Below are 18,497 nucleotides of genomic sequence, written 5' to 3' on the forward strand. Positions count from 1 at the left end.
CATAATATTGTAAGATGATTAAAACAGCTTCTAAAAATAAAGCCATTAAAAAAAAAACACACCTGAACCAAACAAGGCTCAAACAAGAAGCTCTTCAGAATCAGATAAGGAGGAAGAGAATTTCCAGGAGACTGGTCTCCTACTCTCCTGTTCACTCTACCCCGTGCGTGTTCCAACAGGGAGAAAAGAAGAGTCAGAAAGACTGAAAGCAAACTCCTCAAGTCCCATTACAAAAAAGAAAAATGTGAAAAAGGAGCCGCAAGAAAGCCAGGGTTTGGCTGCTTTAGAGGATAATATAAATGCAGAGTATTCAATGTAACACCTATTCTCTTAGGAAGGACGACTAGGAGAATAAAACAAAACTTTTAGACTTTCCTGGGGGCTGGATCATAGGTGATGTGGTCTTGAAAGGGAAGGTGCTCCTAGCAGTTCTGCCTCTCCTCCCAGATGAGGCCTTTTTAAACAAAGACTGGCCTCCCACCCCGCCTGAGCCGATGCCACCAAAGCACCTGGCGATAATTAGATGAAAGAGCTGGGAGGGGTCACTTTTATGTGATGCTCAATTCCTACCTGCACTGGATGTTAACGTTTTCCTGAGAGCACCTAAAAATATTGGTAATTGTGTCCACCCTTCACATCGTTAGCTTGGAGGAAGAATAGTCCTGTGTCTAAATGTAACAGGAAGGACATTAAAAAAGGAAGGAGGTTCCTGTACCATAAAAATGTCCAGAGGACCAGTTCATCTGCTTCCAAAATGGAGCAAAGCCGTCTACATGGAGGGCGAGCAGGGATCCTGCTCTCACACTTCCGTTCATTGCCCACAAGCAGCAGCCAGCTGCTTGTTCACAGGCCTGTCACCACTGCCCTGGGAACAGGGGAGAAGGGGAGCCAAGAGTCTGCCTGCTGGAACCCCACCCACAGAGCAGGCAGGATAACACCCTCCCAGCCAACAAACGGGCTTCCCGGGGGGCTCAGCAGTCAAGAATCCACCTGCCAATGCAGGAAAGGCAGGTTTGATCCCTGGGTCAGGAAGATCCCCTGGAGGAGGGCATGGCAACCCACTCCAGTATTCTTGCCTGGAGAATCCCATGGACAGAGGAGCCTGGTGGGCTACAGTCCACAGGGTTGCAAAGAATTGGACACGACTGAGCAACTAACACACATGTAACCAACAACTATGCCAGGAGGAATGAGATGGTGGAAGGAAGCTGACAGAAACATTTGAGGGAGTATATTCGATCATGTCAGGGAAAGCAATAAAAATATCATAAATTGGCTTTTGAAAAATTTCAGGAGGAAAAATATCCCTTAAATGGTATTAACCGAAGGACTACCAGGAAAAAAAGAAAGGGAAAAAACCATTGTTTCTTGTGGCCACACCCAGGCATTTCTCTTTTCCCCTCAAGGAAATGGTTATAGATGTTAAGTAATTATAAAACCTCCCCACGGACAGAAACACACCCCAGACCACTGTCATATCACTTGATCAAGTCTCCCAGAGCTTGCATGTCTAGAAAGTAGCTTCCCCAGCAGAGCTGTTGGCTGACATTTGGGGGCGCGAGGCTGGGCAGCAGCACGGGGCCAGCGTGCTCACAGGACTCAGTGAAGGTGGCCATGCTGACTCTCCCAGGGAGAGGGGCACATGAGGTGGTGGGCGCGGGGCTCCAGCAGTCAGCACCCATGTGGTCACACTCGCTCACCTGACTGTGAGTCTCTTCCCTCCTGGGACACACCTGCCTGCTGCCCTGGCTCCTCTGGTTGTCTTCTCCTGCCCCCAGTGCCCATCCAGCACCCGCCTTACTTCAGGTCTGGCCCCAGCGTCTCCTCCCCCAGGAAGTTTAGTAAGTGTGACTCTCTTGCAACTCGCCCTCCATAAAATTGGCACCTGGTTAGACAGTGGGGGAGTTGGTGTTTTCAACCAGATCTGAACTCTCCCGTGGTGGGCCCAGCCCATGAAAAGTCTATCAGAGCATTTCGTAGAAAGCTGTCTGTGCACCTGAAACCAGCTTACTGTTAGGCACATTCCCCCCAAGGAGAGCCGCACCGGGCCGTCCACAAGCCGGGCACTGGGGACCCACTGGGAAAGCACAGCACTTGTCTCACAGAGGCCTCCATGGGCCTCTGAACAAGGCACTGAAGCAACTGGCTGCCCCTGAGGCTTGGGTACATGACGGCAGCCTGCTGTGGAAAGTGAAGACAGAACCCGGCAAAGCCCTATCAACACTGTATCCTTCCCCACCAACTGGCTCCAGTGAGCTTCCAGCCAGAAGACCACCAGCAGAAGCCAGAAGACAGGGCTCAGCAGAATCTACAGGGCTCAGCAGAAACCCCAGGGCAGGTAGCTTCTTGGAAATGAAGATACTGCTTGCTTTATCTCCCAAAAGAAGAAAACTATGCCCTTCATTGCCAAGGTCCGAAAGCGGTTCATGAATGCTTAGCCCCGTGGGGCTACAAGGACACTAAACCATCCTGAGGAACTGAAACAGAGAGATGTTTATCCCCAACAGGCACCAGGGAAGGAAAACAGAGCCAGCAGGCATCTGACAGCCTCTCGTGAGAAAGCTCCTGCAAGGCTCTCACTGAAGATTACATTCAATACTGCTTTTCTTTCTGTGGTTAACAACAAACACAGAGGCAAGCCGCTGACTAACCTTTCAGAGGAAAATGAACTCTAGCAAAAAAAAAGAAGCATGACCCAACAAAAGCTGACTCCATCCCCGTACCTGGCTTTCAATGAATCCAGCCGCCGTCTGGGAGGACCTGGCTTGATACAACTCAAGGTTTCACTAGTCCATGCTCTACTGGGATTCCTCTCTGCCTCTTTTGGCTTAATAATGTAAGCAGTCAAGATCTCTAAGCAGCTAAATACTGGTAGGATTTGGTGTCACAATAAACTATGGTTAACACAGGGAACTGGGGAAAATGTGTCCAAATCAATGGGATGATTGCCAGTGAGCCAGCCAGTATGAAAAAGGAACCACAGGCTTACCCAGAGGCCACCCCCAGCACTGGCGGTGCGCTTCCTCAACGTCGAGGCTTCATGAGTAACAGTGACCTCGACCTTGGGAGAAAGCCAGGTGGCGACCACGGGGCAAGGCTGGGGGCAGGGGCGGGAGGGCTCCTTTTTCTCCCGGCACTCCTCGCTGTTCGCAGCAACGTCGGGTGTGAATGGCCCCCAAACCAAGGTGCCGCCATGCCTCCACAGCTGTAACACACCTCGGAGCGACTCACCTGTGCTGAATTCGAGGGTCGCTCTGCACCAGGGGTAAGATGGCCTCCAGCACCTTGCTGGCGGACCCCGGGAGCATCTCCAGGACCTTCTTATCAATAGCCATTTTGTCCACAATGGTCTTAAAGTAGCGCAAGGCACTGACAACTTCCTTCTCTTTCTCCTCCAGCCAGCTCAGGTTCTGAAAGGAAATGTTAAGCATAAGGAGGGAGGAGAGAGATTAAAGGGAGTGACTTTTAAAAGAAATAAATAAAATTTCCTGTAGACCACTTTGAGATTGATGCCACTGGAAAGGGCTTCTTGCTGCAGAAACTAAGTCAAATTGTTTCCCTAAGGACTGCAATCAGGATACAGAGGCCAGACTTGGGGCAGAAGAAGGGGCTGGATGGAGAAAAGCAGTTTAGGTATTCTTAAGTCCCTTCCTAGACAGAGACAGACTCGCCCGGGGTCTCCTCCTCCACTACACGGAACTATCACTGCTAATCTCAGCAAGTATAGTGAAGACTGATTTGCTGATGGCTGTAGGATGCTTGGGTACTGTGCACGTCTATCCAGGAAATCAAACTGAGAAACCCCAGGCCTTTCAAGGTCCTGGGGGCTGTGTGAGATTGGTCAGAGGCATTAGTGCTCAAAGCCCATTCTCCAGGACTCCTTGTTGGATTTCCACATTTGACCTGCAGACGCAGTGCCCTCTCAATGAGATGAGATGGCTCTCCCAAAGGACCTGGAAGCCCTGGCGTGAAAGGGTGAGGAACTGGACAGACGGCAGAAATTCAGGCACTGCTCCTGCCACAACCGCTAACAGCATCCAGAGTATCTCTGCTCCTGAGGAAAGCTCACCAAGGAAGAAAATAAAAGCACAGAGCCCTGGGCCTCCCAGCGTTCACATTCCCACACCCAAGTCTTTCCTCTTTGACTGGGGAGTCCCTTGAGTCCACGGTCAGTGGGTAAACACACTCCTTACACTGACCCTGAGGTCAATAACCCAGGTCCCAGCTGGCTGGCAGGGAGAGGGAAACCAAGAATAATCATTAAAATAGATAAATCCCAAAATGGATAATCCATTCAAGTAGAATCAATTGCTTGCCCAGGGCAAATAAAGGGTAGTATATGTGAGGAAAACTCCCACCTATGGGCTCTTTGCGCTCCAGGGACTATATAAACAAAATCCACCAAGAAGAAGAAGATAATTTCTTAAAAAAGGAGATTTAAAACTATACATTAAAAAGTGATACATAATAAAGTGATTATGATTCTGAACACTAGTTCTTTTAAAATAATGAGAAACGTCATTTTAAATTAAATTTTTAAATAGTGGATTTCATGGGACTATCAAAGAAAAACCATAAAGATGGAATTAAGAAGTCATTAGTCCCTTTAGTGGGACGACTTTCAGAGACTTGATTTAGCTCCTCTCAGTGGGTGCACTACCCCAAAGGTGCCCTGTAGAGCACCAGGATACCATGCTCCCATTCCCAGCATGGGGGTCTCTGCCCTCACTTTACTTTTCTCTTTTTACCAACTGACACCTTTATTTACTGTCCGTTTCCAAGAGCCAGGCACTTGCTTCTCTAGCTCAAGGCAAGAGCGTTCTGCTTTGCCTAGGCCTACACGGGGCTCAGAGGAACCTCAGTCTGAAGGAATCATGGCGCCGTGCAGACATCAAACGTGACTAAAACCACACTGGCTGGCTGGGCAAGAGGACGATGGCCGCAACACTGCCACCTCAGCACCTCAGGACTCCTCAGGCGCCAGCATGACGAAACGGGGAGGAGGCCGGCAATGTTTTAAGAAAATGTGTCCCCAGGTTTGCTAGGGAGAAAGGGGCTGACCTGAAGATGGGAGGCCTCCAAAGTAGCAGGTATTTCACAACAGATAATTCTCCTGTCATTTGCAGAGAGATCAAACCGGGCTGCCCTGGGCTCCTAACAGAGGCGTGACACCCCGCAGAGTCGGGTTTCATCCATTAACGCTCCAGCAGATTCTACTCCCTGACTCAGTGCCCTCTGAATGCTGTGCATTCCCCACCTCTCTCCAGCTGTTAAAACCATGGCTTCTCACAAAACGCAGCCAGCAGTCGAGAGTTTACAATGAGACACCCAGAAGAAGCACGCCCAGGAACCAGGAGCCTGAGGCCAGGGCCTTTATAGGCAGGGGCACCCACCTGCACACTTCCTTGTGTGTCAGGGGGTTAGGGGCCACCATGGCGCAGACAGGCCTGGAAGCCACCCGAGGCCAGCAGTGCTGGGGGAGGCCGCGATCCCAAGGCACCGCTGGGCTTCAGGCTCCTCGTGTGCAAAATGGGAAGACTAATGCCTGCGCTGGGTGGGCTAAGGAGGCTTGTGGGACGTGCTCGGGGAGAATATTTGTGGAAGCATTTCATAAAATTAAGGGAACAGCAGATTCTGATTAAGCAACCTTGGCCCGGAGCCCACACTTTCTGTGTACCAGCAACAGTGAAAGCTTGTGTGCACAGTCAAGGTGAGAAGGAAGACAGCGTGATGCCACCCAGGACAGGGCCTGGCACAGGGAGACCTGCGGTAAGTTGTGGGTGAATCTGAATCTATTCCTGTCTACCTGAGCTGCAGCTTCCCAGGTAACATCCTGGGAACAATGAGACTATACACAGAAACATTAAGTTGTAAGACAGTAAGTAATAGTTAAGGATGACAGCAGATGACAGGCTATGGTAAGATGTCTCCGACAGAGTCAGCGACGCTCACACCCTGGCAGGCAGACCCCCAACACTTCCAGTCCTGACTGTGAGCCTCCAAGTGGGTTTGAACTCACTCTGGATCATGCAGGTGACAGGGCACGGAAACTCCACCCTTCTTAAAGGGTGATGACCTGGAACCAGGGGATGCTCTTCCTTGGGGGAGGATCTATACAGCTCCTTCCTAGAGAACAGTTTCTCAGCCACGGCATGTGCATTTTAGGACAGATGATTCTTTGTTGTGGGGGAGTGGGGGACGTGCTGTCCTGAGCATTGCCCAACGCCTACCAGCATCCCTGGCCTCTACCCACCAGATGCCAGTAGCACCTGCTTCAGTCTCCTGGTTTTGACAACCAAAAATGTCTCCAGACATTGCCAGCTGTGCCCTGGAGTCTGCAGGAGCCCCCACTAACGAAAGGGTACTTGAACATCAAGTTGCCTCTATCATTTCTCTAGGAATAAAGAAGAAAGGGGCGGGGAACGCCAAGAAGTGAGAGGCTGGAACAGTTCCCTATCAGAGTTCACTAGCAAAACACAGTGCTTAGTGCGCCATTTTGCTCTGGGCTCCCTGGACAGTGTCAGATGACAACTGACACTCTTCTTGCTGTTCCATATAAAAGCCAGCTCCAAGGGGTTGCTAAACAGATTGTGATTTAAAAAAATAATAATTGTGGTACAGACCAAATCTTGCACTTTATTCCTCTCTTCAATCTGGAATTCAGACCAGTCTGGTAAACAACGTACAGTTCATTCTTGCTCTCTAGCTTCTTTTTGTTAACAGATGGGGCAGGAAAAATGATTCAGTGAAAGACTCTGGACTGAAAACCTTTATTTTCCCTACTTTTAACTAGTATTTTAAGATATTCTGCTGGTCAACACAAAAACAAGAGGAAGCACACTGCAAAATTCAACAACTATGTGTTTATGCAACAGGGCAGTGTTTGCTAGTGGCGTTAAATCGACAGCTGAGCTGTAACAACAGTTCTACAGACTACACTGTGGACAGTTACTAAAGAATTGAGTTTCTACTTATCTGACAGGCTTGTCTTTATTTTACCTGGCTGAGTTTAATTTTGTTTTTATGTTCAGTTATGTGTGGGGATTAGCATTAGGTTTTTTAGGTATTAAAAAATAAACTTTCATAAAGAATAAACGTAACATGGTTAGAGTTTCGACGTGATGTCTGGTGGCTGTGTTTCCATCTCTGGGTCACCGCTCTTTGTATGGCTCTTTGTATGGCTTTGCTCCATAGCCCTAGTTTCCTTGTCTGCAAAGTTTAAGTTTCCACCTCCCAGGGATATAATGAGAATTAAGTAAGGGAACGAGTGAAAGCACTGAGCGTGGGGCTAAGAACAGGCTTGGTAAATGTTAGCAGCACAAAAGGAGTCCCTGGCTATGAGACACTGGTTCTGTGCTATCTCATCACGCTCAGGAGTCTCGCGAGACATTTAAAGAGACCTTACACTTTACACGCCCTTCTTCTTCTCAACTGTCCAGAGCATCTTAGCAGCTCAAGGAAAGAACAGCTGGTCTTAAGAGATGAGACTCACCCGTTCCCCCCGAACCCGTTGGACCCAAGCAGCACACCCAAACCAATCCCCGAATCCCCAAGCTTTCACCGTGAGCACTGGGCTTGCTTTGCTCTGAAGACCATGGAGGCCTGGATAAACTTTGACTTTTATCCATGGCTCCTTGGACTGTTTCCTGAACAATTAAGCCCACAGTTGCCACCCAACTGAACACAACGATATTGCAACAGAATTTTTTTTTTTCCATCCCCAAAACCATGGGCCAGGATTCTGCAGTAGAAGGCAAGGCAAACCCAATTGTTCTTAGCATCACACTGACCTTCTGCCTTTGAGACCTGGAAGCCACAGCACTGGTGGACATAAACTCTACTGCCTGCTGCTCCAGATCCAAGGGGATAGGGTAGCCCTCTGGTAGAAATCTGTCTGTTGCCTCCTGGAAGAGAGGAAACCTGGATTCCTACAGAGCTTGAAATGGCCGTTTTAAGCTGAAGGGAAGGGGTTGACGAAAATCAACAGCTGTTGCAACACATCTGGCTTGACTGGCCCTGCTGAGGTTCCTGGTGTTTGAGGGCATCTTCAGCTGGGTTTCAAGGGTTTAGCAAGTTTCAGAGCATGGACCCTGGAACCAAATGATGGATGTTCTGGACATCACAAATCTACATGTGTGTGTCAGGGGGCAACATGGGCCTCTCCTGGGGTGTGAATGTGATGTTCTGAGCTGTGTTAAATGCCCAGAGGATGACATCTGGAAAAGAACTGTTCTAGCCAACCAATCTGGACTCTTATTAACGGGAGAAACACTCACCCATCCTAAAGGTTTCTATTTCACAAGGACACAGAAGACCCCACCTGGAACTGTGGAGCGCTACAGGAAAGGTGCTCTGTACTGAAAGCTCAGTCCCCAGGGCATGAACTCAGAAACAGCACAAACACATTGTTCAAAGCAGGTGCAGGCCAGGAGAAACACCTGGAGTCAGCTTACTTTGTTCACGGGCTTCTCTGGAATCTTCACAGACACCTCGGCTGGTTTTCCCTTCTTTGATGGCGTCCTCTTGATTTTGGGTGAGTGGAATTTGTCCTTCAGCTTCATGGTGAAGGAGGAGAGATGAGAACGCTGAGAGTCTGAAAACAGAGGAGGTACTGACTGTTAGAGGCAGAGTGGGAAGAAGCTGTGGTTCATTCGCCTTCTGTGAAAATGAGTGTTGTCCTCAGGCAAATCTTTCCCTTTCACTGTTTGAGGTTACAAAGAAAAGGAAACACGGATCCATTCGAACTCTTTTGCTTGCACCTTTCAATTTTTGCAATTTCCTTCTAAGTTAGGGTGAAAGCAGTCAAAATGAGTGTGGAAAACGAACACGCAAATACTTCCATGCGTCCCTATAGAGTTCATCTGATTATCTAACCAACGTCCAAGGGAACTGGCTAAGATGAAAAGACACCACAGTGGGACCACAGAAGGGCTGGACATGAGAACTGGGAATGAAGGCCCTTTTGAGTGGACCTTCTCATTGTTTGGTTAGGGAACTGCAACAAGTGACATGCGTCAGGCCTCAGAGCTGGCCGTGGAGACTGAAGTAGACCTAAGGTGTTCAAAACCCTCAGGGACACAGTGAAAGACAACTTGGTTCCTCAACAAAATCAGGAACAAGACGAGGGTGTCCGTTTTGATCCCTGTTACTCAATTTTGTACTCCAACACAAGCCATCCAGATTGGAAAGGGACATATAAAACTGTTGCTAGATGACATAATTTTGTATATGAAAAATCTGAAGCAATCCACTAAGAAACTAGTACTAACAAACAAATTTGGTAGGCTCACAGGATACAAGATGATATACATCATAAACAAGGTCACAGACAAGAATCAATTCTATTTCTACACAATAGCAAGGAACATTCAAAACAAATGTAAGAAGCATCCATTCACAATCATCAAAACAAACAAAACACACAGGCCTAAAACTACATTTAAGTGACGTACTGATATGCTACACCATGGATAAATCTCAAAAACATGATGCTAAGTGAAAGAAGTTAGTCACAAAAGACCACATATTGTATAATTCCGTTTATTTGCAATGTCCAGAACTGGCAAATCTCTAGAGACAGAAAGTATTAATAGATGAGAGGTTGCCTAAGACTAAAGGGAGCGGAGAGGGATGGAGAGCGGCTGCTGGTGACTAAGAGGTTTCTTTTGGTGGGGGAGAAGTGTTCTAAAATTAGAATCTGGTGATCGTTACACAACCCAGTGAATTACTATAAAAAAAAAAAAATTTGAATTGTACACTTTAAAAGAGTCGTGTAGTCAGATATGTGAATTCTATCTCAATGAAGCTGTTGGGGGAAAAAAACAAACAAACAAACCCAAACAGCAGCCTTCCTTCATTTACCACAGCACTTTCCAGGGTTTGAAACCATCTTATTATTTATGTGTTTATCTCCTAACAAGAACGCACTCACTGAAGACTGTACCTGTCCTGCTCAAGCCTGTGTCTCCAGTGCTAACACTGTACGTAGCCCAGAGAAGATGCTCGGGAAACATTAATTCAACAAATGAACAAATTGGCCAAAGAGAAAATACCCCATGGAAAGCACTGCTTCTTTGGCTAATGTCAGAAATTTATAGAAAATACTTGAAAATGGTTGACAATTAGGGAGAACATGATTCTATGCAATGGGAAAAAAAAAAGTAAGTGTATTTAAAAAATAAAAAAAATACACTCCCTTTCAATTTTCTCAGCAATTTAGTACTAAACAAACAAACAAACCCAAAAAACCCTTCCAAATAAATGACATAGCACCTCTATTACAGGCGTGTCACTGTGTCTACTAGTGCTGCACGTGGCTTATCAGGGGCCAAGGCTCAATCCTCTTGTCAAAGACCTTCAGGCTGCAGGCAGGATCAGATACACAATTCACCCTTTGCAATTATCTAGGAGCCCCCTGCACTCTGGACTAGAGAGAGAAGCCAGGCCTGACCTTCGTTCACAAGGGCAGTCAAACCAAACCCAGCCTCACAGCTGTCTGTCCACCAGCCAGAGCTGCAGGAAGCTCTTCTTAGAGCCCAGCAAGGACACAAATCCACAGAGGGCTGGTGCGCCTCTCTCCTCAGCTGGAGCTGCTCGATGTGGAGCTCCGGGGTTCTCGGTTCCAGTCCTCGCGGGCGGCGCCGGCCCTGGGATTCGCAGCATGCCAGCAGATGGTGTGATTGCTCCGGCTCCCCTCCTCTTCCCCACCCAAGCAGGGGGGGCCCACACACAGTTTATACTTGCTTCTTTACAACAACTTCGGTAATTCACAGGGTAGTTAAAAGGCTGGGCAGTTGTAGTCAGACTGTTTTGAGTCAACAGACTTCAGCAGCACCTCTTAAGTCTCAAGTTTTGTCTGAGAACATTGCTCTACTTGAGATGTCTGATGTGGCGTAGGTTAAATTACTGGCTGCAGTAATGCAGGAAGGTGCTCGTCCATGTGCGGGGCACGTGGCACCTGCTCAGTGCCAGGAGCTTAACCTAAGTCTGTGATGTGGACTGGCTGCGGGTCGGACCAGGACACTCGGCAGCACTGAAGGTGTTTCTCAGGACCCCGGGGAACGGCGGGCCTCACGCACGCCCCTCTCTTCTCCCATTAGTGCTGAGTGGAAGTCTCAACCTGGCCGGAGCCCGCTGGTCTCTTCCTCTCTTTCAGGCTGCTCTTCTTCCTGCCCCCACCTGCTCCTTAGAACGCTGGCCTCAGCATCCCCAATGTCACAGCATATCCTTCTCCAGACAGGTTCCCAAGTCAGATGCTAGGGTGTGACTTCTACCCCGGTGAGTAAGACCGAAAGCAGGACAAGAGAAGCAGACACAAATGGGGAAGTATAGGCAGGATGCGTGGTTTCTTTGGTGGTCAAAGATCTTCAGAGACACAGACTGGGCAAACCAGCTTCCTCCTCCTCCTCCTCCAGCCTGCTGCCCTGCATAGCTATTACACACGGGTAGGCATGGGGCTGAGGGATGGCCAGTTTCACTCTCTGCCATCAGGACCAGGGCAGAAACAGGGTAGGCAAACAGGGTGTGGAGGCCCCCCCCCAACCCCCGATTATGACCGAGCGGCCAGGTAAGGACACCTTCGCCAGAGAGCAGCCAGAGCTGCCCAGGAAGTACACGGCAACAGGCTCTGGCTGTCCCAGGGCAGCTGGGAGTCCACATCAGCACATAAAGAAAGCGCGTATCTATCAATAAATCTCCCTCCTTGGAGTACTTAACAGCCGCAGACAGCCACCTCTAGCACAAGATGCGATAAATCAAGCGGAAAGAGCAGGTTGTTTGTCATGACAACCAACCTCCTCAAGTTTGGAAATCAAGGGCAGCACAAACGAGGACAGGCTTCGACTTGGAGGCTGCTTGTCGTCTCTGCCTTGAAACAACAGCTTAGCGACAAAGCCTTTCGCACAGGTTTCAGGAGGTTTGGAAGGGCACTCCAACTATGCACCTGAGAGCAGATAAAGCACCATGACGACCAGTGACGGCAGAGTGGGCGGACACAGGGGTGGCGGCTATGTTAGGGTGATCCTACCTACATGCCGCACACTAACGTGTGCGGCACATGCACACCTGCCACACACTTCCGGACCCCTGCTCACATCCCTCGTGTGTGTCACTCATCTCAGTGGGGGGCAGCCAAAGAGATGGTCACACGACTGCAGAGCTTCAGGTAACTTCACCGACCACTCTTCAACTTCTCACTTGGGAAGTTACACTTCAGGTTTGGTAAATGTGTGTGCTTAGAGATTTTCTAGCACTGAAATTAAAACAAAATTTTGAAAGATTTCATACACGAGTCTATACAACTTACAGAGAAGGAATGAAATCCATGCATCCAGTGGCCTCACCCACCACATGGAACTTCCGGCAATGACGGACACGTTCCCTGTCCATACCATCCAACGTTGACGGCCGCTCGAGGTTGCCAAGCGCTTGGAATGTGCCTCGTGCGACCAAGAAACTGAGTTTCTATTGGAATGCAGAGAAACAGCAAGAAAGGCTGGCGGCTGCCCCACTGGACAGCGGGGCTCAAGAAGCAGAACACTGGCAACCCCACCACCCCCTCCACACGCCCCGTCATGATGGTGTCTTCCTGCCCAACGGCGGGTAGCTGATTCTGAATTTTGTGCTCATCACACCTTACTTTTTATGCTAGTTTAGATCTGTAAGTAGAGTTTAATGAGTAGGTTTGTGAAGCTAACTTAAGTGATATTATACTGCAAATACTCCTCTGTTCTTGCTTTTTCACTCAATGATAGGTCTGCCATTTGCCCAGGTGACGTGTACAGAAGTGCTTTCGCTTTCAGTCCTGTGCAATTCCACGTCTTCTGTCATGCCGCTTTTGTTTATCCACTCTTCTGTCAGTGAACGCTGGGTCATTTTTGGCGTGTTTGCTTCTATAAACAGCACTGCTCTGACCTTTCTTGTACATGCCTCCTGGAACACACTCGACAGCCTCCGTGACAAGAGCCCCTGGACTAGAGTACACACCACATCTCATCGGAGGGCTGCTGCCAAGTGAGCTCCGGAGGGTCTGGGCCTCTCTGCGGCCCCCACAGCGCCACACCCACCAGGACCTGGCTTGCCAGACCTGCACACCTTGTGACAGGGCCACACCTAACCAAAGAGACAAAAGCCCTCCTGCACGTGGAGGCGCCACAGCTGGTGTGTCTCACTGTGGTCTATCAGATTTGCTGGAACGACCTCAAAGGTCACGGACAGAACTCAACAAACCCTCAACCACTGCTCGTGTACACGTGTTCTTAGTCGTGTCTGACTCTTGCGACCCTGTGGACTGTAGCCCGCCAGGCTCCTCTCCATGGGATTTTCCGGCAAGAACACTGGAGGGGGTTGCCATTCCCTCCTCCAGGGGATCTTCCTGACCCCGGGATCAAACCTGCCTCCCCTGCACTGCAGGCGGATCCTTGACTGCTGAGCCACTGGGGAAGCCCAACCACTACTCGGTATGGCATTTGCACCAAGGAGGGTCAAGAACCCCCAATGACCAACCTGCGAGTCATTTCTTTCAGGCGAAGAACGCTTACATGACCTCACAGTCAATTTCCGCAGATATGGCGTGACATGACCAAGAGCAGCGCTGCCCTGAGGGGCTGCCACAAGCTGTAGGCGGGCTGCAAGAAAGACACCCTTCTCCATCCAGAGGGAGGCTTAAGGAGAGGCACGCAGCCTGTTCCCGGAATCACATCTCAACCCAAACCAAAAGCACACCAGAGCCAAACCAGCTTCTTCCAAGCAGTCTGCCAGGCGTCACTGTATCATCCTTGAACTTTCAATGTGCCCCTCGGCCATGCTGAACGGCCGTCTCTCCTTGCTGCTGACAAATGCACTTGCCCAGTGGCCTTTCAGACGTCATCTGTAGCAGCAGCTGGGATCCCAACTTAGCAGCGTCCCTGTCAGGGCTTAAGTCCGCCTTGGATGGGGGAGTCTACATAGCAACCACAGAGGACCACACAAGGTCTAACCTGCGCCATGCGAGGTCCACCCAGGACCACAAAGTCAGGGTCAGTGTGGATGACACTTTGAGGCGGCTCCAAGATCATACAGCCAACTCTGAGAGACACGGCGGTGGCTCCCCCTCGCATGATGGCGCAGGGCGCAGAGCTGGGCCCCGGGCAGCACCCCCGCTTGTCCCACACACAAGCCCGGGCGGCGCGTGTGTGCTCCCAGCACCCACACCCCCGGCTCCCAGATGGGCTGAATGGACAACCAGAGGGGAGAAGTACACGCGGATATTAGGAAGAACCATTTTAAACGTGAGGATTTCACATTTTTAAGAGGTCTGCCTGCTTATCTAGAATCATACAGACTGACTGCACAGGCAAAGACACACGTGAGAGCGGGCGGGTCATGGGCGTGGCCGGCAGGATGGGGGCTCTGGAGTCAGGCAGCTGGTGCTTTAACTCGCGCTCGGCCTCTCTGCGCTGAGGGCTCCTCGCCTGTAGAGCCAGCATAACCGCAGGACCCAGCTGCCCGGGTTGCTGTGAGGGTTAAATGTGATCCTGCATGTCAAGCATTTCGCAGAGGACCTGATACACAGCAGACACTGAGTCCACAGCACCCGCTGCTGTTATGTGATAACACCGCCAATGCTCTGCCAACATGCAGTATGGCAAAGGCTAAAAATAATCCTAGCCTGGCAGAGCGCAAAGTAACCTGATGTTTTATTTTTTCCAACAATTTCATAGTAAAAGATCCTCTTTCTTACGTAACATAGGATTATTCACATTCAAACACAGGGAAAACAATTTCTGGAGTGCTGCAATACCATAGGCTCTTATGACATGAGAATCTGTTCATATTACCCTCTGGTTTAGGAAGTCAACGGATAGCTATGATGTTGCTGGGGGTACTAATGGAAATAGCAAGCATCTCCTTTTTCCTTTTATCAGCGACAAAACTAAAACAACCTCATTATAAAAATATGAGCACTGCAAAAATATATAACACAGAAGGTGAAAATCCCTCATAACTCCCCGTCTCTGTCATACAGAGCTTAAGTATTTTTGTGACTGGCTTTTTTAGCTGGGTGATATGCTGTGGGCATTCTTCCACATGAGCACAGTTAATGCGTGACTAATGTCCTAATGGAAGGCAAACCACAACACGGTCAAACGGTCTCCTGACCAAAGGTTCCCAACTCCTGCTCTTCCAAAAACAGCACAGGAATAAACACCCTCCCGCTGAGCCCCTGCCTGAAACTGGCTCCTAGAAAAAGTGCTGCCAGGCCAAAGGGCATAAGCACTGGACACCTGTCAAGATACTGCCCAGCTGCCCTGAGCTAGGTACAGGCCTGCGGGGGCTACGCCGAGGAGCGAGACCGGGGGTGCAGGCAGGAGACCGGGCCTGGGGACCCACCCCTGCAGGCTTCACTGCAGATCTGACAGAGCTACCGGTTTTGCTTTACTTGTGTAACTGTCAGGATTAAAAACAGATTTGGAAATGAACAGACACTTCACAAGAGAGGAAATCCAAATGGCCAACAGACAGATGATAAGGTGCTCAGTCCCACTGGTTATCAGGAAACAATAAATTAAAACCATATAGCAAGGCTACGACATACACACCAGGATGGATACAAAGAAAAAGGTGCAAACACTCCATGCCGGGGGGCTGGAGAGCACGGGGCTCCCCCTCCCTCCACGGCTGCAGGGATGAGGCAGGACGGGCACCAGATGCTCGCTTCCCTGAGGCCAAAGGCTAAGTCTTCCTCACTTTGGAACCTGGCACTTAGCCCCAAGACTGGCACACAGTGCAAGTGAATAAACGATTGTTAGTGAACACAAAGACACAAGAATCAACGACTGACTCTGCAACAGCTAACAACTACAGCATTCAACCGGCACCAGACAACAGGATCTGATTAGTGATGTCAATGGGATGGTTACACTGATTTGTAACGTGATTGTCTGAGGAACACCGACACGCGAGTCAGATACAACTGACTCGTGTCAGCTGAGTCAGAGACAACCAAGAACTTTCTCTGCTGTGCTGGTTCGGCTTGGGTCACCCGGGTTGAGAGAATCCTGTTCAAGCTACTTCCAGGGAAAAGATGAGAGGAAAACCAGACATTTCGCTCTCCCTCTTGAGGTCTCCAGAGGACAACAGACTCTCCAACAGAAACACAAGAGCCACATGTGGTTTCAAATTAAATTATCCACAATGTTATAATTTCAATATACAACTAAATAAAAATTATCAGGCGAGACTTCTTCTCTTTCTTCCATACTGAGTCTTCAGAACGTGGTCTCTTGCTGGACCAGACACTTTTCCAGCACCCTCTGCAGCTCGAGGCCCTAGTAATGGCTGCCCTCCCCGTCCCTGCGAGGAGGGCTGATCCACTGGCCTCCTGACAGGAGGCACCTTGGGCAGGCTGGATTCAAGGGCTTCTGGAATGTGCCCTGAGGTGCACTTGCTGAAGGACTGACCGCGGGGGGCCCTCTCACCCCCAGGCTGGGTGTTCCAGACTCTGAGGCCCTCTGCCCCCATGGAGGGACTACAGGATCTCACTGAAGCCCCCACCTGGCACAGGGCCAGAGAGCCTGCGGAAACTCGCTGTGCAAGGTGAGAGGAGCAGGGCGGAGGAGGGAGACTTTCAACAGAGGACATTTCTGACAATCGCAGCTTCCCAGCAACGCAGGCAGCAGGGAGCAAGGACAGACACACGTGGTGGCAGTGACATCATGTCCTCTGCTTTGAAATGTGGGCAAAACGAGTGACATGGACCACACCCGGCCGAGGGCAGCTCTGTGAACTTACTCCCACACCACCAGCAGCTCCGACATAAATGAAACCCCCTCAATGCGTGCAGCTGTGAGTAAGCTGCCCATTGGGGCCTCACTGTTCTCATCTGTGAAATGAGAATAACGGTCCTTGTCTCACCTCTCGAGGCTGTTATGGATGTGATAAGTACTCCATGTAAGGTTCCTTAGCACAGTACTGACACCTAGTAAACATCAGATAAATGCCATCTGCTGTTACCCAAATGTTCTGAGATAAATGCCACCACTCTGAATGGGCAATTACTATTTTTTCAACACAGCAGATTTTACAAAATTAATTAATGCCCGTACTGCTGTGGCATGTGGAACTACCCCAACCAGGGATCAAACCGATTCCCCCTGTGGTGGAAGTGTGAAGTCTTAACCGCTGGCCCACCAGGGAAGTCTGTTTTAACACAGCAGAATTTTTAAATGGAGGAGATAACTCACTGAGCCAGGGCTCTTATGACTGAGTATTTTTCTACATGTGTGTTTTACTTTAATTTTAAAAAGCTGTATTCAAAGAAAAAAAGTACAGCTGAGATGAAAAGAGGAGCTGGACTCTTGGTGACATCATCTGAGCTGTTAGTTTTATTTGTCTGAGGCTCAACTTCCAGCAACTTGGGGGTGGGGTGGGGAAAGAGGTGAATTCAGTAACTAAGTGTCCTTCAGGATTTAAACAGAAACCACAGCCTCCACCAGGTAAACTTGTGCATGTGAACACAGCCTGGAGAGGACATTCTGGGGTGGGTGGGGGGCCTCCTGCCAGCAATCTGTCAGAAAGGGCACTGAACAGTTTCCCCCATACCTACTCCAATTATTAAAAAATGGTCAAATAATGGACGATATCCCACGAGATGAAAAGGGACCCTCTGGGATTTATAGCTGCTTCCCTCCCCGGAGCCCAACATCAGCAGCTAGTGCATTTAAACACCCTACTGGAAGCTGGGTGATCATCAAGTTAACTCAGGGAGGGACAGGTTCTCAGCACCATTTGGCAGACGCGGAGACCAGGTCCCAGGGGCCTGACCCCCTGCCCCCTACCCCCAGAACATGCACACACACATCACAGACAAGGCGACTGGAGAACCACTCAAGGTCAGCCTGTCCCCAGGGTCGCCAAGTACCAAGGAAGGATTTCTTTGGAATTGACTCTGAGATTCTCAAAGCCACAGACTTCAGAGACTTCCAGAGACATAAATGAGTCATTTCTCCAGAGTGTGTTGCTTTTAGAGAAGACAGAAGGGAGAGGGAGAGCAAGCATGTGAGCACGCCAGGCTGAGAGCAGGAGGCCAAAGCCCATCGTCATCGGGATTCTGGCTGCACCGGGATGCGGGTCCACCCTCACCTTTGTCCTTCAGGTGGAGCTGTTTGGAGCAGCCTCTGTCCCTCAGAGGAACTTGCATGTTAGGACTGGTGCCAGCTCAGAATTCAACAACGCTCCTCAAGGGCCGCAGAGCCTACCGTGCGGCTCTGTGTGGCCCGCCTGGCCGCCTGAGCAGGGGTCAGCAGTGGGGGGACGGGAGCACCCACAGGCGGCCAGCGGCTCCCGCACCAGCTGCTCCAGGCCCTGCTCAGGGACCCCCAGGAACACACGACGTGTCAGGCCGCCCTCTGGGCTTCCAGAGGAAACACACCTTCACTTGTCAGTGAGCACACGTTCCTCTTTTGTTTTTACTTCACAGACAACGAGAGAAGGAGCTGGGAGTCACAAGCGCCCGTGGT

The 18,497-nt window shown here is 49.9% G+C and overlaps 1 protein-coding gene across 20 annotated transcripts in view; it reads right to left on the bottom strand.

The window, feature by feature from the left end:
• Window positions 1–18,497, bottom strand: part of RAPGEF1 (Rap guanine nucleotide exchange factor 1) — a 137,442-nt gene that overhangs the window by 56,718 nt on the left and 62,227 nt on the right. For 14 of the 20 annotated variants that reach the window (XM_044926469.1, XM_025261894.2, XM_025261905.2 and 11 more), the window contains exons 2-4: window positions 8,454–8,593; window positions 7,791–7,904; window positions 3,232–3,410 (exon numbers count right to left, since the gene is read on the bottom strand). In XM_044926469.1, the coding sequence (XP_044782404.1) occupies window positions 3,232–3,410; window positions 7,791–7,904; window positions 8,454–8,593 (433 nt within the window). Of the gene's footprint in view, window positions 1–3,231; window positions 3,411–7,790; window positions 7,905–8,453; window positions 8,594–10,450; window positions 12,256–12,304; window positions 18,348–18,497 lie in introns of those variants that run through there. The other 6 variants (XM_044926470.1, XM_044926471.1, XM_025261891.2 and 3 more) reach the window with 3 other exon arrangements.

Source organism: Bubalus bubalis, chromosome 12 (assembly GCF_019923935.1).
Source record: "Bubalus bubalis isolate 160015118507 breed Murrah chromosome 12, NDDB_SH_1, whole genome shotgun sequence".
NCBI classification, from domain to species: Eukaryota; Metazoa; Chordata; class Mammalia; order Artiodactyla; family Bovidae; genus Bubalus; species Bubalus bubalis.